At 43.0% G+C, this 23,192-nt stretch overlaps 1 protein-coding gene across 3 annotated transcripts; it reads right to left on the reverse strand.

Moving 5' to 3' along the window:
• Positions 1 to 3,828: 3,828 nt before the first annotated feature.
• LOC141215213 (RNA-binding protein 14-like) lies at positions 3,829 to 20,197 on the reverse strand. Of its 3 annotated transcripts, XM_073665523.1 has the most exons (3): positions 19,675 to 20,197; positions 11,247 to 12,204; positions 4,602 to 6,027 (listed from the first exon to the last, which is right to left on the reverse strand). In XM_073665523.1, the coding sequence occupies exons 1-3, from the start codon at positions 20,015 to 20,017 to the stop codon at positions 5,823 to 5,825; spliced, it is 1,506 nt and encodes a 501-aa protein (XP_073521624.1). In that variant the 5' UTR covers positions 20,018 to 20,197; the 3' UTR covers positions 4,602 to 5,822. The 3 variants fall into 3 exon arrangements, with proteins under 3 accessions (XP_073521626.1, XP_073521624.1, XP_073521625.1); XM_073665525.1 differs by lacking the exons at positions 4,602 to 6,027; positions 11,247 to 12,204 and adding an exon at positions 3,829 to 4,351 and having other exon boundaries at positions 19,675 to 20,192; XM_073665524.1 differs by lacking the exon at positions 11,247 to 12,204 and having other exon boundaries at positions 5,833 to 6,027; positions 19,675 to 20,189.
• Positions 20,198 to 23,192: the final 2,995 nt, after the last annotated feature.

A 23,192-nucleotide genomic window follows, 5' to 3' on the forward strand; every position in this document is an offset into this window, starting at 1 on the left:
GGGGGCAGCATAAAATGGGGGCACAGTATGGAGATTAGCATGGCAGGGAGACAGTGTGGAAATCTAGAGTGTAAAGCCCCCCGTCTCACATAGCGAGATCGCTAGCGAGATCGCTGCTGTGTCACGGTTTTGGTGACGCAACAGCCACCTCACCAGCGATGTCGCTGTGTGACACTTTGCAACGATCAGGCCCCTTCTGTGAGGTCGCTGATCGCTGCAAAGTGTCCTGGACCATTTTTTGGTCGTTGCTCTCCCGCGGGTCAGCACACATCGCTGTGTGTGACCAGCGGGAGCAGCGATCAGGCTGGTAACTATAGTAAACATCGGGTTACTAGGGGCACAAGCGCACCTAGTAACCCGCTGTTTATCATGGTTAAGAGCCTGCTAAAGTGAGAGGTAACCATGATAAACAACGGGTTACTAGGTGCGCGTGTGCCCCTAGTAACCCGATGTTTACCATAGTTACCAGCCTGCTCCTGCTTCAGCAGGCTCGTAACCAGGAGCAGGACATCGTGGAAAGATTCTTTCCACGATGTCGCTGCTCCCCTGATCGTTGGCGAGCCTGCCTGTTTGACAGCTCACCAGCGACCACATAGCGACGCAGCAACGATCCCTGACAGGTCATATCGTTGTCGGGATCGTTGCAGCGTCGCTAAGTGTGACGGGGCCTTAAGGGAAAACAGTGGAGAGGGCACAGCCATGGTATAGACCGTGGTTCATAAAGGCAGACGGTTATATCTGATAATGGTAGACATTGGGGTGGTAGTAGCGGATAATGGCACAGTGGGGTGGTTATAGATCATTAAGGCGGACATTGTGGAGACCATATACCATTGAAGGCTTATTTAGGGCATAGTATAGACAGATATTTTTATGAAGAGTACATTATAATGACACTTATTTTTATGGGCACTGCATCTGGATGTGCTGCAGAAAACTGGAGAAGAGAGAAGAGCGGTAAATGTGAAAAGTCATCATGGTGCCAGGACAAGATGGAGACGAAAAGAAACAACTCAATCAGAAAATGTCACCTATAAAGGTACCTGGATGTACATGATTCCTTGTTAATACTGACTACATCTCATCAGTACTGTGGTTCCTGTATGGTCCACATTTTGATAAAAACAGATAACTCCCAGCATTTCCTTACCATTGTAAAGGACATACTGGAGATTGTAGATTCATGAGATACAAATGTATATGGGCCGGGCTTGACATTAAAATTGATTGCTGTACTAAGCGTGGTTATGTATTCATGTAGTGATAGTGGTTCTGGTGACATATACATGTACTGGTGTATTTATTTACTGAAGGCGATTCTAGTGATGTATTCATGTACTGATAGTGGTTCTAGTAACTTATTTATCTGATAGTTCTGGTGCTGTTTTTATGTACTATTGATAGCTCTGGTGTTCTATTTATGTGCTGATGACTATTTTGGTTTCATATTCATGTACTGATGATAGTTCTGGTGTTGAATATAGCATCAGAACCATCGTCACTACATGAATACATCACCAAAGTCATCAATAGTGTATGAATACAGCACCAGAACAACCATCACTTCATTAATACATCACCAGAACAGGAATACGGCCCCACAACCACCATCAGTGCATGAATATGGCATCAGAACCAGTACCAGTTTTGTTGCAAACTGCATTTGTCGAAGGACAGACATAAAAAAACATATGTATCCCTTTATTTATAATTGGGTTTGTTTGGTTTCCACTAGGGTATCAGCCAAATGCCAGACACCTTAACCCCTCCTGGCCCAGGGCGTATTAGTCCGCCCCAGGCCATCACCCCCGGTTCAGTGAGGGCTCCGGCGCTGAGCCCGCACTGAACCGGGCACATGTCAGCTGATTATTACAGCTTACATGTGCCTGCAACAGCCACAGGTGGAATCGCGATCCACCCGCTGCTGTTAACATGTTAAATGCCGCTGTCAATCTCTGCCAGCGGCATTTAACATAGCCGCGCCGGAAGCGCGGCATTAGTCCTGCCCTTCTGTGACCCCGTCACGTGATCGCGGGTCACCGATGGGTGGTCATGACAACCCTGGGTCTGCGGCAGACCCCAGTGGTTGTCATGTAAAGATTACTATGAGCGCCACCTAGTGGTCGGCGCTCATAGTACAGGAGCATTTCTGCTACATAGAGGTGATCTGCTCATCGCCTCTATGTAGCAGAGGCGATCAGGTAATTGCTGCTTCTAGTCTCCTATGGAGACTATTGAAGCATGCAAAAAGTAAAAAAAAAATGTTTTTAAAAAAATATAAGAGTTTAAATCACCCCCTTTTGCCCCATTCAAAATAAAATAAAAAATAAACCCCACATACACATATTTATCGCTGCGTTCAGAATCGCCCGATTTATCAATATAAAAAAAAAAAAGTTAATCCGATCGGTAAACGGCGTAACGAGAAAAAAAATTCCAAACGCCAGAATTACGTTTTTTTGATTGCCGCTACATTGCAATAAAATGCAATAACGGGCGATCAAAACATCGTATCTACCCCAAAATGGTATTAATAAAGTCAGCTTGGCGCGCAAAAAATAAGCCCTCACCCAGCCCCAGATCCCAAAAAATGAAGACGCTACGGGTCTCGGAAAATGGCGCTATTTTTTTTTTATTTTGGCAAACTTTGGATTTTTTTTTCACCACTTAAATAAAAAAGAACCTACACATGTTTGGTGCCTACGAACTTGTAATGACATGGAGAATAATAATGGCAGGTCAGTTTTAGCATCCAGTGAACGTGGAAAGAAAAAAAAGAACTGTGGAATTGCAGTTTTTTGCAATTTCACCGCACTTGGAATTTTTTTCCTGTACACGATATGGTAAAACCAGTAATGGCGTTTAAAAGTACAACTCGTCCCGCAAAAAATAAGCCCTCACATGGCCACATTGCCCAAAAAATAAAAACGCTATGGCTCTGGGAACAAGGGGAGCAAAAACGGAAAATCCCAAGGTCGCAAAGGGGTTAAATCATACGTGCTAAATCTGGTGTGCAGGGTGGTTATATTTGGCCCACGACACCAGAATCGCCACACCTATGCAGGGCCATTATTCTGTATAGAGGACTATGTGGTGCCCTATACACTGTATACTGGTTGGCCCGTGACTTTGTCCAAGTTTTTCATTTTGTCCCTCTGTGTTTAAGTTTAACATCCCTGCCTAAAATGAAAGCAATTGGCCCCCATTGCAGTTAAGTTATATTAGTTTCCATAACTGTCCTTGGGTCTGACATACAAAATATAGGATGTCAGGGATTAATATCGCTGACAAAACCCCATGTGTCGTGTAAATGATTCCCAAATAATGAATGATTCTACATCTAACTTTGAAAATGCACTCTCTTGAGCCTCAGCCCTAAAGTACATCACTTTTTTTTATTATTACTGTTGATGGTATTATTTGGTGAAAAAGGTAACAATTCCAGTGGTAGCGGTCTTCAAAGATTGTTGCTTGACCCATCAGAATGGGAGGGCGGCTGAGTTATGGCTCCTTGTACTTTAGTCTTCAATCCATTCCTTTACTTAGGGGCTGAGCATTCATAGGAGGGGTGGCCATCTGCTTAATCTGTCTAGGGCACCAAAATACCTTGTCCAGGCCCTGCCTATAACCAATGGGAGTTAAAAACCCTCCATGCCCAGGATCATATTTTGGGCTGTAGATACTTAGGACCTGATTCACACCAAGCTGGAATTCCTATTTCCAGGTACAAAAAACCTTCAGGTCAGTACTTGGTTTTGGTTATATATCTAGCCCATATGCACAGATTCAGTAATTCCATAAAGTAGGTGGTTTTCTTATTATATAATTTTATTAATATAATAAAGATTGATCTCATAATCCAAAAATTGTAATAAAAATAAAACTATTGAACAATTCTCTATATTTTAATGTATGTGAATTTATACTTCTATTGACATGCGTACAATAGCACTCGCTTTTTATTACACAACATACATCTCAGCTAACATTACATGATTTTGATGTTTTTTATATCTGAATTCCTTCAATTCACTTATGTCATGTGATTTTGTAGTGACTACCTATAGATAATGCCTACGTTTTTTTACCCATGATTCACCATATCAGTTACCAGAAGGTCCTGTTATAAAACAGCACACTGTTCCACGCATACTCTTTTCCTAGTGGGTGGAGAAGGGGTACAGAAACTTGGATCAGTGTTTTTGATGATGATTACACAGCTCCAGTCACACAGATATAATGAAAATCCCAGTTCAGCTTCCATGACTGTTTATTTATGGTCTCTTAGCTTATTTGGAAGTATACGATAAACTGTATCATCCCAGGAGGTAGCAGATCATGTGATGCTGTGCTGATAAACAGAGGAAGAAAATCCTGGATGAAATAGAAAATCTAAAGTGAAGCATACAAGGCAAGTACACTTTACAGAACATGCAATACACCAAAGGTAATCAAGTGCCGGAATTTAGGGACCATAAAATGTGTATTTTCTAGACTGCTTCTTAAGTAGTCTGCATGTCACCAGCTTAAACATTAGCAAAGTGGCTGTGATCTGAAGAGAAAAATTGGATGTTAATTTAAGCAAATAATTCTAGAAAAAATAGAAACAAAAACAGGGAAAGTTTAATTGCATTTGTTTAGGAAAAATACAACAAGAGAGCGTCAAATTAAAATATTACCGATAAATGACCAGATAGTCTTGCATTAAAAATACAGTTAGCACTAAAATGATATAAGGATCACAATATGTAGCAATTACATAAAATATATATGATCCTTTGTTGGATGAAGAGAATGGGGCATCAGACTGCGCTGCTCACCTGTCAGAATTATGTACCAGAGGAATCCAAGTCGATGTAATGATGAAATAGACTTTATTTCTACGCGTTTCGTGGTGATCACACCACTTCCTCAGGACATAATTCTGACAGGCGAGCAGCACAGTCTGATGCCCCATTCTCTTTACCCAACAAAGGATCATTGCTTCAAGGTTTGCAGCAGCCGCCAATGCTAAGTACAGTGGTTGTGTCTTACACAACCCTAATAGGTGAATGAATTTGAATTATCTCTCACGAATATTCCTTTTATCTCAGATAAGACCCTATGTGCGCTCAATATTCCTTCTAGTTACCTTATAAAATATATATGCTAAGTTTGTGGCCAACGCAGATAATAAAAATGTGTCTCCTATTGCAGCAGGCAGCCGTTTGGTCTCAAGGGGTCAACAACTTCTTGGTTACATACAAGTTGGCTTTGTCTTGCACCACAAAAGGTGTGTTAAAAAAAAAGAAGTCAAACGTGGATCAAACACTATTTTCTTTTGATCAAAATATTTCATATCACTGGGGAACACTGCATAGTTGTATGCAATTGTTACCTGTTTCATGGTAAACCCTTCCCTCCTTTACACCATGTCAACTAACAGGCACAAGCTTAGAATATATAACTGTGTGAAGTAACATAAAAACACCCAAGCCCCCTAGATCTGACATGTGAAAATAAAGTGAGAGGTTTATTCTCATATAAAAGAAAAAACATTGAGAATTGATCAAGAATTCCTTAATGCCATATCCATACCTAGGTTGTTATGAAACAAAAGGATTTTTGGATTGCAGAAGTTATGTACACAAAGAAAGAAAAAGTCAAAGGGTTGTAACAAAACATGTCAGTGCCCATCAAAACTAATTAGATCACTTGAAACCTGACTGGTGGCAAAAGGCAACAGTGACTTTGTTAGAATATTCCGTACAGTTGAAGGACATTGCTTTAACAGTCACCCTATATTCTAAAAACACTTGTCCAACGTCACACCTGAAATGCTGTTACATATGTCGTGGATAATTGGGTGCTTGTGCCGCTCTTAGATAATCATTGTAAGCTGCATATTGAGGATACTCAGATTGTGTTTCGGCTGTGTGGTGAAAATCCATTTGTGCCTTGGGCGGCGATCGACGGAAGGAATCCTGTGGCTTCTGTGCTAAATGGCGATAATCAGATAGTTCAGAGCAACAGCGGTCAGGAGTGATCCTGCGGTCGAAACAAAGAGTTTTATTTAATACTACAAAAAAAAAAAAACACACACACCGTAAACTACACAAGTAGTAACTAGAAAAGAGGTCTATTAAAAATAAAAATGTGTACACTCCAAGGCCTTGTTTATTATACTTTCAGTATATGGTTAGTATTTTACACAAGTATTTGTAAGCCAAAACCAGGAACGAGTGCAAAATGCAGAAGTGGTGCACGAGTTTCTATTATACTTTTCCTCTGATTGTAAGCCAAAACTAGGAGTGAAACAAATACTGATGTAAAACACTGACCAAATACTGAACATGGCCTAAATATGTTTTCAGCATTGCTCCAGTCGTAATGTTACTACATGTGGCATTGTAACCAGGACAAAGTACAGAATCCAGAGGACTGAAATTACAACCCCTGGCAAAAATTATGAACTCACCGGGCTCGGAGGATGTTCATTCAGTTGTTTAATGTTGTTGAAAAAAAAGCAGATCACAGACATGGCACAAAACTAAAGTCATTTCAAATGGCAACTTTAGGGCTTTAAGAAACACTAAAAGAAATCAAGATTAAAAATGTGGTACTCAGTAAGGGTATTTTTTTTCAGACCAAGCAGAGGGAAAAAATTATGGAAGGTCTATAAAGATCTAAGCAGGCATTGCCTTGAATTAAGTGTGCGACACAGTAAACTTGGGGTCTCCATTGATCAACATTTTCCTGGAGACTGCTGGTGTTTTTATGACTCAGAGTGGAGAGGTTATGTCCTTACACTGCTGCTAATGCTCATTAAAAGCCCTCCTATACCATTGAAGTGTTTTAGCCTTTCGTCGGACACGGCAGTTGACAAACAACTAGTGTTAAGGGGGTTTTTTTTTAGTATAAATATCCGCCTCACATAACCCATTTTATTTAGAAAATAGGTGCAGATTAGTTCCTATATTTTTTGTAAGATGGCAGAGTTCATTTTTTCTACTACAGAGCTCCAAACTCCCAGCATATACAAAGATAATAGTGATGAGCAAACATGCTCGATACTCGAGATTTGGGAGGTTGGGGGTGTTTTCCGAGTATCTTTGGCGTGCTGGAATGTTATGTTAGTCACTGTGTGTGCATGATTTGCGACTGTTTGACAGCTTTAATACATGTGAGAAATGCCGGTTTGTTAGGCATTCCTTACATGTATTAAAGCTGTCAAACAGTCGCAAATCATGCACACACAGTGACTAACATATCATTCCAGCACGAAAGGATTAACAGAACAGGCTAGCTTATCACTAAAAGACAAGACATAATTCTGTCTGCCTGCAGCTACCACTAGGGGGAGCTTACTGCATACTGTTAAAAAAAAAAAAAGTACCGGACAACCCCTTTAATTTATTAAGTTGCCCAATGTATTCAGCATGTGGGCATAAGTATCTCTGTAAATACCTTGTGTTGCAGATCATGCCTGTGAGCGAAGCCATCACTGGCTGCTCACAGGCATCACGTGACCCCCAGCTGCAGCCGGAGCTGACATCCGCTGACGTCACGACAAGTCCAGGCTGCAGTCGAGGGTCCCTCTTCCGCATTCCACTGGTGGCTGCTGGGTTGTGGGAGGGGTTATTCCCCTGCGTCACACCCGGCACCCACCGCGCGCTCTCCCTCTCCCCATTCATTGGGAAAGCGTGTGGTGGATGCTGTGATACTTGTCGTGGATGCAAGGATACTTGTCATGACATCAGCGCGGGGTCACGTGATGCCTGTGAGCGGCGCTATCGGCAGCACAAGGTGTTTACAAATATACTTATTCCCACATGTTGAATACATTGGGCAATTTAAAGAAGTTGTCTGGTATTTTTTTTTTTTTTTTTTTTTTTTTTAATGGTGCCTTCAGCAGCTTCATTTTGTCACATTAACGTGTAAGCCAAGCTCACACATCCTCTGCTGCACATAAACTGAAAAGTCCAGTAAACAATTTACTTTAATGGCCCTCATCCATAACTTTAGGCAATCGCTTTAGCCCTGGAAAAGATGTGTAGTTCTGTATTAAACTCAAAAATAAAAGCATGCGGTAAGCGTTAAAACGTTTCATATCGGTGGAGGTTCAGGCAGCCAGAACCGCTCATTTTTCACATAGTGGATATTAAATCTTTAATCTCATCACAAAATGTAAGATAAATATCACCCCACCACCGTCCCATCCACCCTCAATTCAGAACTTTATAGAAAAAAATTTTTCTGGTATTATCCCTAAAGTTAAAGGGGTATTCCAACTTCCAAAGACAGGAATATCTATCTCTATGTGCTGTTCACAGGAGGTGGGGACTCACAAAACAACTTGGCAGGCTGCACTACGCCATTTCTAAATCTCACATAAAAGAGAAAAATTATAGAAAGAGCATAGCACAGCCTGGTTGACTGTTTCCGGAGTTCCCATAGAGGCAGATATTCCCATCTCGGAATTGAATGGATTATTTGTGAATGACCATTTACTGGTTAAATAGTATTAGTAAGTTGGATAAGTCAATTTACCTATAAATGTGAAGGGGATTTGGAGCACTGTATGGCTGTGTGCCCACGTAGCGTTTTTCAAGCGTATATGCTGCGGAATTTCCGCAGCGTAAACGCTTGAAAAACGCATGTATATCCGCACCCCATGGTCCCCAATGGCATTCCGCAATGTCAATGCCCATGCTGAGGATTTTTCCGCAGCGTATATGCTGCAGTCAAAAATCCGCAGCATGTTCATTAATTTTGCGGAAGCGCAGCGGAATCAATGTGCGGATGGTACCCAAGTCTGGATGAGAGGAGACTCTCATCCAGACCTGGGTACCAAAGAACCTGTAAAAAAAAAGAATAAAATAAAGTTTATACTTATCTTCTGATGTTTTCCCTCCGTCGCGCTGTTGTCTGAAGGACCTGCCACGTCATTGAGTCATGTGACCCACCACATGACTCAATGACGTCACCGCAGGTCCTGCACACAACAGCGTGAGCCGCTCAAGACTCCGGACGGGGCAGAGGATGCATCAGAAGGTGAGTATAAAGTTTTTTTGGTTTTTTTAATCATTCTGAACAAGTTGTCAAGCACTTTTCCAAGTGATGCTTGGAGAAGTGCTTGATAACCCGCATGCGGAAATGCATGCAAAGACGCCTCACAAACGCTTCTACCTGGCGGGAAAACCGCATGTAATATCCGCATGCGATTTTCCCGCCAGGGAGAAGCGTAAAAAATATGCTTCAGGTCCGCAACGTGGGCACATAGCCTATCAGAAACATCGAGTTCCTGTGTCCTCCAAAGATATCAAAGAAGTTGTCCAGTACTTTATATTACCCCCCCAATATATCCCCCCGGGGCCCTTAAGGATTTCTGCAAATACCTTAAGGCCCCGTCACACTTAGCGACACTACAGCGATCCCGACAACGATACGACCTGTCAGAGATCGCTGCTGCGTCGCTATGTGATCGCTGGTGAGCTGTCAAACAGGCAGGCTCACCAGCGATCACAGGAGTCAACAATTCAATGTTTTCCACTAGACTGCAGCTAAATGATACTACACGGATTAGATGCTCGAAAATCAAGAAAAAAAAAGTGTAGTAAGCAGAGAAACAATAAAACATACATTTTATTTAGATTTCATTAAAAAGCATACATGAAAGAATAAAATAAGCAATAAAAAAATGGCAAAGTACACAGACACATGAAAGAAATGGTTGGTGAGCCTCTGACAAGGCATCTGTGAAACGTGTTGGGCACATGGTGTGTGAACCACTGCATTTCTTACATTGGTTGAATTTGCTGGTTATCAGGGTGATTTTATGGTTCACAGTGACCACTACTAATACGTATTAGTGTTCTCCTGTATTTACTCAAATAAAAATGTTTGCCAATATTCTTTGAATGGACAATATATACATTTTCACCAGCAGCTCCTTAGCCCAACATTCTATAATACAAATTGGGTTTTGATATTTACATGTATACATTCTATGGGTTATTTTTTTGCTCACCCATCATTTCTTTCATATGTCTGTGTACTTTGACAATTTTTTTATCGCTTATTTTATTCTTTTATGTATGCTTTTTAATGAGACCTAAATAAATTGTATGTGTTTTATTGAGTTACCCTGCTTACTGCACCTTTTTCTTGATTTCCATTATCTATTAAGAATAGTGGGACGAACCACAGCTTTTTAAGTGTTCTTACTGATTAGATGCTAGGTAACAAAGGTTGACAACATTCAACTTCCTAGCTGTGACTGAACAGCACTGAACAGATATACAGTGTACCAACTTTTGAGACTCCTGTCTCGCCACTCTTTGGTCACGTCACCCTCTACCACAATGACTTACTCCCTCCTCTAATAATTAAAAATAGAGCCTAAAACATACCAGCCACACAAAATGTCCCAAAATCCAACAATGCACTGAGCGGTGCATATTACTGCATGGATACTGAAGGAGCTAACCTTACAGATTTATACTACTTTCTGTATAGTAACAATGCACTAAGGAAATAATTACTTTCCTCCCTTTCAAATATCCAGTAGGCAGCTGTCCATAGAGAATGCACTGCAGAGGGACATCGGGTGTGAAAAAAAAAAAAAAAAAAAAAAGAAGAAGAAGGAGATGTTCGGGGAAAGTCTAACTCCTAAAAAGTTAGAAGTAGGGCAACCAGTTTTATGAGGGGATAAGACAACATGGGGGAAAAAAGGGGACTTGCTGTGGTCACTGGAGATGATGGAGGCAGTGTAGGGTAGTGGGGAAGAGGGGTACTGCTCATATTACCAAAGGGAGTTCTAGCCTGACTACATAGCAAGTGATGTGTAAACCCTTTCCCAGTTTTAGGCCACGGCCCCACTATCAATATTTGATCAGTGTTCAGTTAGTATTTTTTCTCAGGAGTGATAGCCAAAACCAGGTAACGAACAATCAGAGAAAAGGTATAATAGAAACAAGTCACCAATTCTGCATTTATCATCCACTCCTGAGAAAAAAATACTGACCAAATACGGATAGTGTGGCCGCGGCCTTAGTGTGAATCCAGCATATAGCATGTCACCGCAGGCTCCTAACTTTTGTAACTGGCTTCTAAACCTAGCATAATTTGGCTTGGGCCAGCCTAATAAAAGAACATAAAAATGCCCATTTCCTGCTAAGGGAAAAAAGAACACATTCCCGATTCACCTCTTCAGGTCTTATGTAATGGTAATTTCAACCCAGTCTAGCTCGCTTGATTTTACTTACCTTTTATAAGCATCCGACGTTTTCTTGAAGCCATCTGAGGTAGCGCTTCGTGGCGGTGAAAGACAGGCGCGCTCATATATGAGCGCATCATTTCTAGTCGGGAGGGATGAATAAGCAGCCTGCGTCCCGGTACCGGAGATTTGGGAGGGGTCATAGGCGGTACCTTGCTGTTGACGATATGCAGTAGCAGGCGCATAGGGAGTAGTGGTGGTAATGGATCCATAAGGGTTGGCTGCAGTCTGGGTTGTGTAGGACGCCGCCATGGCAGGAATCTGTGCAGCGTATCCTGTGGTTAGAGTAGGAACTTGTTGCCGATAAGCTGCAGCTGTCTGGGCATTATATGTAATGGTGTCTGCACCACATGTAGCAGTCTGGCTCTCATATCCCGTCTGATTCACAGCAGCAGCGGTACGAGCAGCATAGGCAGAAGACAACGCCGATGTCTGACTACTATAGGCGGACGACAATGATGGAGTAGTCGGGACCCCATAGGCGGATGACAATGAAGAATAGTCTGTCGCTGGAGTACAATACTTCTGTGCAAGTGCAGTGGAGGTCATTGCTTCCTCATAGTATGCTCTTGTGGGCGACCTCCGCAGGGGACTCCTGTCTCGCGAATAGTACATCAGGGAAGGTGGACGCACTCTGCTGTCGTAAGCATCATATCGCTCAGTATCTCCACCATTACGCTCGTATGGTGATTTCAGGGCACAGGATGCATAAGTCGCTTCGGTTGCTCTCCTGCTGTTATATGGCTCAGAGTGGCTCTGCGGTGCATCTCGGTATTCATGAGACCAACGTGAGCGACCGCTATGAGAGCTACCGTTATCGCCCATAGGCTTATTAGCCTTACTGCACATTTCCAATTTAATCCGTTTGCCTCTTAAATCTCTGACATTCAGGTTTTTGATAGCTTCCCTAGCGTCACTTTCATTTTCCATGTGAACGAACGCATAGTCTGATGAAGTAGCATACAAGGAGAGGAAAAAAAAAAATAAAAATGTTATACATCTTTCAGAATTTATTAAGTACCTACACTGTAATATTTTCAAATGTATGTCATAGGCCGTAGATCAAATGTCATTCAGAGAATGAAATAAAATGCACAATACTAAAGAAAGGATCTATAGTGTACAATCGCCAAGCCCCAAATTAACCAAGTAGTCGGACTGTATAATATCCTCCTACTCAATGTTAAGTGTAATTGTATAATGATATTACAGCATTAGATCTAATTGCTCTGATCATATCTGCATAGCCAGATCTGTCACATCAGATACTGGTGGCAACTCACAGACCCAACAGACATAAAATAGGGGCCACTGGGTTCTACTGTGGTATCAGTCGTGGTGGGGGGGAATATCAGCGCCGTGTACAGAGCTATTTTTTCCATCAGAATGGAGGCATCCAACAGAGCCAGCAATGCACTTTTGTAGAGACCAAGACTGGGTTTACACTACCCAACAGCTAGTTTGGACAGGCCGATCACATTAGATATGTTCCCAGAACAATCTGCAATAGATCGTTCAGTGCGGGTAGGCTCTCAATGTACTCCATAGCACATGTCCTGTTTACGTAGGGTTATGCGCTGCCGAGAATGATTATTTTTTCAGCAAACCAAAAGATTACTTCACCCAACAAATGAGTATTTGCTCGCTCGTTAGGGGATCAGAAGCCTGTTTACACTGCACAATCATCAGGATAGACAAATTGTGTTCCCCAATTCTCTTGTAACTGTAGATTAAAAAGAATTAAAGATGTCCAGTCCAATATTACAAGTCTGCAGTCCCTCTGAGACTGCAGACTTGTGAATACTCACAAGGCACGCACTGCATGCTGTGAGGATGCTCTGGTGCGGCTGTCATGTGACCGCAAGTATGCAATATGCATACTCCCGAATACATTCTGACTAGACTGTTTCATACACTTGCATTGAGCGAGGACTTAATGTAGCCAGGAGTATGCATATCATATACTTGAGGTCACATGACCGCAGTCAGAGAATCCGCACAGTGAGCGCATACAGTGATTGCAGACTTAGACCGGACAACCCCTTAAAGCTTTGCTTACAGGTGTCAAAGACTGACAGATTTGCCATGATTTATTAGGGTCAGGTTTTATTTTTATATTCCTTCATAATAATGGGTCTGTAAGTAGACTGGCAGGTGCATATTCTCAGGAAGCATACACCCGACAGTCTGGATGGATGCATGTATTAAGACATTGTATATTGCTAAGTGAACAAACTAAGTGATTTTCTGACCATCAAAAAGTAAATTAAAGAAATTAATGTGGACAGAGATTTTCCATTTAATACTGCAGGCAGATGTTGGCTGTAAAAAATGCTAAAATCTGCGCGTTTGTCTCAGCTTATATGGCGATTTCAGGACATAGCTTTCATACTCCTGTGACTATAGGCCACAGAACGGCTGTGATGCATCCTGGCATCTGAGAACTATGTGAGCGACTTATGAGAGCTACGGTCACTGCTGATGGTTTATTGGCCAATTTCACATTAATCCGTTCACCTCATATCTCTTCCTGTTTGTTCATCGCGTCCCTAGAGTCAATTTCATTTTGGATGTGAACAAATTGAACAACAAAAAACAACTACTATTGAAGCGGACAGAATTGTATAACATGCTGACTAACTTGTTACCCAGGGATTGTTCCACCTTCACCACAAAAGAAGAAGAGGTCATAAAAATATTTTTCTTAAAGCAAACCGGTCAGCAACAATTTACATAGACAATCAATACCTTTATGACCCTAAAGTGTTCTTCCAGCATTGAGACAACTTTTGAATGTATATGTAAATGAGGCTGCAGGTGCACTGAGGCGTGTCCATGTATTTCCAAAGCCTCAGTTTTCATCGCCTGGTGCCATCCTCCTCTGGATGATTGAGAGGTCGTTAGTTTGGCAGACACACAGATGTGAAAGTACTTCACAGGCACAATGAAAAGACCAAACTTACCATTTCCTGCACATAGACATGATGTAATACATCCTACAACCTGTCAACCAGAAGAGAGCGGCACAAGGCGAGGAATACATAGACCAGCCGAGATGTAGAAGTGCATCATCACACCCCAGTGCACTTGCAGCCTCATTTATACATGCCTACTAATTGTGATTTCTCATAATTGTCTTTTGTTTTAAAGTGCTACATTGTTGTATAAATAGTTTAGGGGCTGTGAGTAAAAGTTGCAGACACGCTGCCTTCATACGGGTTTTCCCTGCTCTGATATTTAGGCTATGTGCCCACGATGCAGAAATGAAGCAGAAAATTTCTGCAGCATTTCTGCATCTCCCTGGCAGAAAAAAACGCATGCAGATTGTGCATGCGTTTTTCCTGCAGAATACATGCGGATCCACATGCAGATTCACATGCGTTTCTGCATGCAGATTGACAAGGCGATAGCATCACTTGGAAAGTGCTTGACAACTAGGTCACACTGTATAAATCCATGCAAACGGCATAGATTTATACAGTGTGAACCGTAAAAATTAAAACAAATAAAGCTATACTCACCCCCGAGGCCCCGGCGTGGCTGCAGCGCTGCTTCCTGTCTGGTTCCTGGATGCCGGCATCTCGCGAGACAGAGCGGTGAAGGGCCTGCGGTCACATGACTGACGTCACCGCAGGTCCTCAAGCGATGCCGGCATTCAGAGACAAGCCGCCGGACAGGTGAATATAAACTTTATTTGTTATTTTATTCTTTTTTTACAGGTACAATGGTACCCAGGTCTGGATGAGAGTCTCCTCTCCTCCAGAACTGGGTACCATCCACACATAGAAGCCGCTTGTAAAAATGTACAGTCGCGGTTTCTATGCGTCTCAATGCAAGTCAATGGCGGGAGTTCCGCTGCGCTTCCGCAAAATTAAATGACATTCTGCGGATTTTTGTACGCAGCATAAACGCTGCGGAAAAATCCGCAGCATGTGCATAGAACATGCGGAATCCCCTTGGGGACCATGGGGTGCGGATTACCTAGCGTTTCACAAGCGTTTCCGCTGCGGAAATTCCGCAGCATAAACGCTTGAAAAACGCTACGTGGGCACACAGCCTTAAGATGTAGCCACAGGATATGGGAACTTCAGCGATAGCACATCACTATGCAATTTTCAGAATTCCCACGGAAGGGAACAGAACGCTGCGCAAGTGCAGAAAACTATCCATTCCCAATGGCTCGAGATAAGGTAACTGCAGATCCCATTTCTGCGACCTGCACCTATGAGGCATTTATAGCATATCCTGTAGACATACCGTGAATATCTGAGATGAGAAAACCACTTAGTGCCACTTCTTTGTGCCATGACCCCCAGCATGACATCTGGCCCAGAGAGATGCAAATGATCAAAAGTCGGCAAGTGCAATTATCAAGGCAATATTGGGGAAGGGGCTGCTAATACAGTGCCACTCTTAATATGAAACTCCAACAATACAAATATGTGTACAGAATATGTAACGCAAAATGCAGGTATTAAAGCTCTTTTCTAGAGATGAGCGAGTTGATTCACATGATCCTGGTTCAGTGGCAATGTGAGTAGTCTTTGACAACTGGACTGGAGACCTGCAACCCAGATCCTATCTGCCAGCATCCCCAGCTCCACTACTGGTTAGCAGGCCTGACAATCAAAGGAGGAGTCATGGATATCAGCAGGTAAGTGGAGGTTCTCAGGGTTCCCACCCAAAGGCCATGGACTAATGACACGTGCGCTGGAGCAAATCGATCTGCTCTACTCTATTTTTTACTCATCCTATTAGGCTGTGTTCAGATAAAAAGGTTTTGTTTGTAAGTGGCCAAAACCTTGCATTTTTCTGGTAGAAACTGCTTCAGGAAAAGTTGCATTTTTGGGGAAGTTTTTTCTTTTTATTTTAAATTTCAGCATTTTAATTTGATGTGTCAAGTTTTAAGCTGATTTCAAGAATATGCCTCAGAGATAATGTCACTTTTTTCCCCAAAGGGCGTTTCTCAATCTTAAAGGGAACCTGTCACCAGAAAAAAATGCTATTAACCTACAGATATGGGGTTAATCTGCAGGTTAATAGCATTATTATGCTGCCCGGCGCCTGCATGCAGCTGAACGCTGCGGGGAGAAAATGAACTTTATTCTCCCCAGAAATGTGCCCATCTCAGGCACGGGGACGGCGCAAGCGCGGCTTTAGGCACCACAGAGCGGCAGCTGAAACTACACCCCCGGCCCTAACACTAGCTCTGCATTAGGCTACGTTCCCACCATCCGAAGCCTGCTGCGGCATAGACGCTGAGGAAGAGCAGTCTACGGCTGCCGCTCATTTTATGCAAATGATCGGTGACCTTTTTTTTTTTCACATGCGGAGTTTCCTCATAGAGGTTAGGTCTATGGGGAAAGCCAGCATGCGGACCCGCAAGAGAAACTGACATGCTGCGGTCTGAAAAGATGCGCCGCATGTCAGTTTCTGCGGGTGTGTCACAGACGCATAGTGGACATGGGATTTCTACAAATCCCATCCACTATGCCGTAACATCTGGCCGCTGCGGGTTTGATGCTGCATAAGTCCGCAGCGTCAAACCCGCAGCGGCTCCAGATTGTGGGCACACAGCCTCAGGGTCAACCGTCAGTCAGAGCTGGGTGTGCGGTTAAAGCAGCTGCTCCGTATACTTAGAGTGTGTGACTGAACCAGAGTCGGCGTCGCCCGCATGACTGAAACAGGAACACTGCCGGGGAGCACAAAGTTAATTTTCTCCCTGCAGCATTGGGCTAAGTGCAGGCGCCGGAAAGCATAATAACACTATTTTTTGGAGACAGACTCCCTTTAAGAAAAAAAATTTATGAACGAAAGTTATTTACCATAGACGCAAAATAGGAAAAAAGTTTTCCAAGCATTTTTGAAGTGTGTCCACATACTCAAAAAAAAGAAAAAACAGCCTAAGGCCATTTTCACTCAGTTTCTGGAGAGGTTCTGCTCCAAAATCCTAAAAAACTGCTTCAAAAATCCTTGGAAAACACTTTCAATTTATTTCTATGGGAAATCCACTTCACTGTTCATGTGAGGGTTTTGGGGGTTTATTAAAGGGGTAGTCTAAAGTCAAAGTAAATTTCGTTCTCAATCCCTATCTATCTAGTGTCATAATATAAACCAATATACCTGCATTAAAAATTCCCTAACTACACTATTTAACAGGGGTCCCTGCCCCCTCCCTGAAACTAAGCAACATCAGTGACACTGGTTTCATGGGCTGGGCTAGTCCCTGTGCACAATGATAGCGCGCTATATAGCCGGCTCATATCACTACTGAAGAGTAGGCAACAGAGCGGTGCCACAATACCTGGTGTGCAGAGACAAGTGACGTCACCAGTGGGGGCATGGCTGGTCTCTGTACACCAGGTATCGTGACACTGCTCTGTTGCCGGCTTGTCACTGCTGATCTGAGCCAGCAGCACAGCGAACAGGAACTATCCCAGCCATTGAAAAGAGTGCCACTGTCACTTATTTTCAGGGCAGGGACAGGGGCTGCAGAACTGACTGCAGCTTCTGATGACGATTCTCAAGCGATGCATGAAATAAGGGGGAAAAAAAAAAGCTAAGGCTATGCGCCCACGATGCAGAAATGCTCCGGAGTTTTCCTGAATGTTTCTGCATCTCCCTGGCAGAAAAAACACATGCGGATTTTACATGCGTTTTTCCTGCCAGGGACAAGCGTAAGTGAAGCGTTTTGATCATGCGATTTCGCATGCGGGTTGTCAAGCACTTTCCAAGCGATTTTAGCATCACTTGGAAAGTGCTTGACAACTTGGTCACAACTATATAAATCCATGCAACCGGCGTGGATTTTATATAGTGTGACCAAGTTACTTAAAAAAAAAAAAAAAAAAAAAAAGAATAAAAATGGTAAAAAATAATAAAAAAAATACATTATACTCACCTTCCGATGGCCCCCGGTCTCCCCGATGTCTCGCGGTTGTGTAAAAGGACCTTCCATGACGTCATTTAGTCACGTGACAGGTCACACGAAAACCGACATCAGCAGTCGCATGACTCATCACATGACTAAATGACGTCATGGCAGGTCCTTTTAGACCATCGCGAGCTGCCGGGGAGCCAGGACGCATCGCTATGAAGACCGGCGGCCATCAGAAGGTGAGTATAATGTATATATATTTTTTTTTATTTATTTATTTTTTTTTTTTTACAGGTACTATGGTACCCGGGTCTGGATGAGAGTCTCCTCATTGCAAGTCAATAGCGGCGAAAAAGCCACGATTACGCAAAGTAATTGGTAGTGCTGCGTATTTTTCCTCAATGATAATCCGCAGCAGAAGTTTCCGCAGCATGTGCACAGCACATACGGATTATCATTGGGGAACATGGCAGGCCTTCTACCAAGTGTTTTTTTAAGCGTTTCTGCAGCGGAATTGCCGCTGTGGAAATGCTTAAAAAGCGCATAGTGGGCACACAGCCTAACGGTAGGGAATTTTTAATGGATGAGTATTAGACAGTTTAGATTATGGCACTAAATGGATAGGGATTTGAGAAATTTACTTTGGACCACCCATTTAAGCCTCTTTCCTTAGTAGGTCCTGATAAAAGCCTTGTGAAGTGGGGATGCACATTACTTCTCTTAAATAGACCCCTACGGAATACAATTTAAATATATTATATATATATATATATATATATATATATATATATATATATACACACACACACACATATAACCTCTTCGGGAATAGAAAATTTCTTTAATAAGCGTTTCTCAAAAGGATTTTCTTCTTGAAAAAAAATTTTATATAAAAAAAAAAAATCTGTATGAACATTGTCTTATTGATGATTGCAAACCTTCACCATTGGACTACTGCTCGCCCTGCACCAGTCGGGAACACTGGTGATCCATCTCACCTTGCAAAGAGAAGTAATGCAAAAAGTGCGAAGATAGACGAGAATGGGGAAATTAATGGCGCAGCTTCCCACATAGCAGTAATGAAAGGCAGAGGCGACTGCGACATCTCGCTATGTGCCCACAGATGTAGCCCGAATTAGATTAACGGCGATAAGGACGCATTACATAACGTTGAAATATGTCCTTATACACAGGATGACATTACACGTATCTCCAGAAACTGTATTAATGGCGATAATTTGATACGGACGCATTACACAACATCGACGCATCCCTACATGTGTTGCAACGACTAAATGACAGACGGATCTGTGATCAAGCAATACCGAAACAACAGGGCTTGTGTGTCCCTCAGCCATCTTCTTCTGGTCACAAGCCACACTAGAAGGGGTTGAATAAATGCAGCACTACAGAAACGCAGGGAGAAGAGGACTACAAACGCGACAGTATTCAGTCAGACAAGCGCGCACTAGCGGCCGCCATCTTAGGTCACCCATGTCAGTTTCCTCACACACGTCTTCCTTCCTCCGGTCGTTATTACCTTTCACCACATCGCACTCCATCACGTTCCCATACTTTTCGAACAAGTTGCGGAGCTCGGAGGCGTCGCAGTCGGTGCCGACATTGCCTATGAATATCTTCCAGGTGTTCTGGGGTCGGGGCTTCGATAGCTCCACCACCAATTTCCTGCCGCGGAACTCGCGGCCGTTCAGCTCTTCAATCGCCTTCTTAGCGCTCTCCAACACCTTCATGTGAACGAAAGCGTATTGATTCATGAGGGCGCAGCTCACCACCATGCCGTACCTCTGGAAGAGCTCAGTCAGCTCCTGCTGCGTGGTCCGGTATTCCACGTTACCGACGAAAATCTTAATGGCGTCCTTCATTTTTGACGTAAGGAGAGAGCAGGTACTCGGCGATCGCTGCTACGGTCCGATGTGGACGCTGCAGGACGACGTCCGCGCATCCGGGAGGCGGTTAGTCCTGGCTGTGTGTTATCGCGATTTGTGCACTACTCTTCCTGTCCCGTGACGACATATTCCCTCACACGTGGGTTGGGAAAAAAAAACACGACTGAAATTTTTCTCGTCACGTCAGTCATCGTCCCTCAGCTGCGTCCCTGTAACTGACAGATGGCGGATATCACCTCATGTCATTGCATCCTATTATTGCGTACATATACGGCTGTACTATAGAGAAATGGCAGGTTGTTTCCATGTTATATCAGCTGACTATAGGTGAACTTTTAATTGTATGGGAAATTTAGCTTTACCAGTGTATATATATATATATATGTATATATATATATATATATATATATATATATATATATATATATATATATATATATATATATTCTTTAATCTTGTTCTCCCAATTTTTTTCCATGATTTTCATAGGTCCAATAATCCATTATGGGGATTACCTTCCCGATCACCCTCCCGAACAGATTTTAGGGTAAAAGGTGCATTGGGGACACACTGAGGAACAACCAGAAAACTCTATTGGGACGTCACCATCTATCGTGTATTCGGATGTTTGTTTTGTACCTAGTTTTTACTGAAAGTATTTACACGTTTGATTCCAGCTGTTCGTTCATCATTTTTTTACCATTGATTTTCCCACTGGACGTTTGTATGATTTATGTGGAAATTTTTTTTTTTTTACAGTCCATCACAGTGACGTCACTCATAACAGGATTCGAGATTTATTTATTTTACTCACTTATATAGCGCCATTAATTCCACAGCGCTGTACAGACATTATCATCGCTGTCCCCATTGGGGCTCACAATCCAGTTTCCCTATCAGTATGTCTTTGGAGTGTGGGAGGAACCCGGAGTACCCAGAGAAATCCACGCAAACACAGGGAGAACATACAAACTCTTTGCAGATGTTGTCCTTGGAGATTCAGGCAGTATTTGGAGCACGCCATATTTCTCATCATCCTAACAAGCATATACCCAGGGTCAGGACAAGGGGTAGGCACCCGCCTAGCGAGTTTCCTCCTGCCTCCCTGAGGAGGGCGTACTTTGGGTAATATAAAAAAGCAACTGACTTTGCTGAATGCCTTCACCTTCCTCCGGCCACAGGCATTCAGCACAGTGACGGCCAGGGCGCGGGCACACAGGGGAGCAGTATCAGTCACTGCCTGCGCCCCGGCCTTTGTTCCCTCCCTGCTCTCAATTTTATTTGCATCTGTCAGATGTGAATACAATTGCAGTGAGCGGTGCCACCCGGAACAGGAGTAGAGGAGTTGTAATTAGCTCCTTGCTCTGCCAGGAACTCCAGCAGAACGCAGACTACTTTCGGCCTGCGCCCTGTTGGAGACCGCGCACACAGGGGACGTCGGATGGCGCAATGCAGTGACGTCATCGCGCCATTCAGCGCACACTGCTGTACATCATAGGAGAAGAGGAGTCAGAGTTGCACTGCACAGGTGCCTGGATTAGGTGAGGTATATGTTTTTTTTATTGGTACTGGCTGTGGATGTATTACAAAAGGGGCTGGTTATGGGGACATACATGGGGCTGACTATGGGGACATACAGGGGGGGCTGGCTGTGGGGATATTACAAGAGGGACTGGCTGTGGGCACATACAGTGGCATGTAAACGTTTGGGCACCCCTGGTCAAAATTACTGTTATTGTGAACAGTTAAGCAAGTTGAAGATGGAATGAACTCTAGATGGCCTAAAGTTAAAGATGACACTTTTCCTTTTGTATTTTAGGCAAAAAATATATATATTTATATTTTCATCTTTTATATTTTAAAAATTACAAAAAGGAAAATGGGCCAATGCTAAAGTTTAGGCAGCCTGCATGGTTAGTACCCAGTAGCACCCCGTTTTCAAAGTATCACAGCTTGTAAACGCTTTTTGTAGCCAGCCATTAGTCTTTCAGTTCTTGTTTGAGGGATTTCGTCCATTCTTCCTTTGGAAAATTCTTCCAGTTCTGTGAGATTTGAGGGTTGTCTTGCATGCACTGCTATTTTGAGGTCTAGCTACAGATTTTCAATGATGTTCAGATCAGGGGACTGTGAGGGCCATTGTAAAACCTTCTGCTTGCGCCTTTTGAGTTAGTCTATTGTGGATGTGTGTTTAGGATAATTTTTTGGGATGAGCGAACGTGCTCTGTGATACTCAGATATCACTCAAGTATCTGGGTGCTCGGATGTGCTCGTTACTTGACGAGAATTGGGCTGTGCTCAATTTCAAATTCGAATCCCTACCCCGCATGTTTGGCACCTGTTACACAGCCAATAAGCATGTAGGGATTGCCTGCAAGTCACTATAATGCCGTAGCTGTCTTGGTAGTGGCATTACTGTGATTGGCTAGTCATATAACATCATCAGGGATTATAAAAGGAGAGTTGCCGCCAGGCTCGGCACACTGATGCCATTGCACAGCTATGTGACAGTTCGTATTAGAGAGTGCTTGTCCTGGCGTGTGTGTGCACAGTATAATGAATCAGTCCTGTAGTGTTGAAGCTGAACCATCATACTAAGGGACACACGACCGACCGTATAACTGGCCGGCACCTCTTCTCACCTGAGCGTGGCAGCATGATGGATTTCTATGCAGCTGTCAAGCTCAGGTCAGAAGAGGTGTCAGCCAACACAAGGTTTACCATGCGATCCTCGGATGAGAAATACAACAGTGTTTTCCTTCCCTAAGAGCCATTGTCAGGGCTAATCCTTTGCTCTGCTGTTTATATCACATACATTCTGCATTTAGTCTAGGGAGAGAGAGTTGCAGGAACAGGGAGAGTGGCAGAATACGATCTGTAGGCAGGGATTAAGCCTTTGCAATCCCTTGCAGAAATATATAGCTGTGGATTTTTTTGTGTGAAAAAATGTAATATATCGTGATTAGTGTTGAGCGATACCTTCCGATATCAGGAAATATCGTATCGGATTGGATCGGACCGATACTCAAAAAGTATCGGATATCGCCGATTCCGATACCGGAAACCAATGCAAGTCAATGGGACAGAAATATCGGAATGAAAATAAACCCTTTCTTTCCTTGTAGGTTAATTCTACATGAAGTAAAACAACTAA

Source organism: Phyllobates terribilis, unplaced genomic scaffold (genome assembly GCF_046119375.1).
Source record: "Phyllobates terribilis strain yellow unplaced genomic scaffold, ASM4611937v1 Scaffold_231__1_contigs__length_3143052, whole genome shotgun sequence".
Lineage (NCBI taxonomy): Eukaryota > Metazoa > Chordata > Amphibia > Anura > Dendrobatidae > Phyllobates > Phyllobates terribilis.

What these genes read in the sequence shown, in the direction of transcription:
- LOC141215213 (XM_073665523.1), bottom strand. Translation starts at nt 20,017, where the DNA reads ATGAAGGACGCCATTAAGATTTTCGTCGGTAACGTGGAATACCGGACC. An exon ending in GGAGTGCGATGTGGTGAAAG is followed by an intron (nt 12,205 to 19,674) that starts GTAATAACGACC and finishes CTACTTCATCAG; the next exon opens with ACTATGCGTTCGTTCACATG. An exon ending in ACGTCGGATGCTTATAAAAG is followed by an intron (nt 6,028 to 11,246) that starts GTAAGTAAAATC and finishes TTTCGACCGCAG; the next exon opens with GATCACTCCTGACCGCTGTT.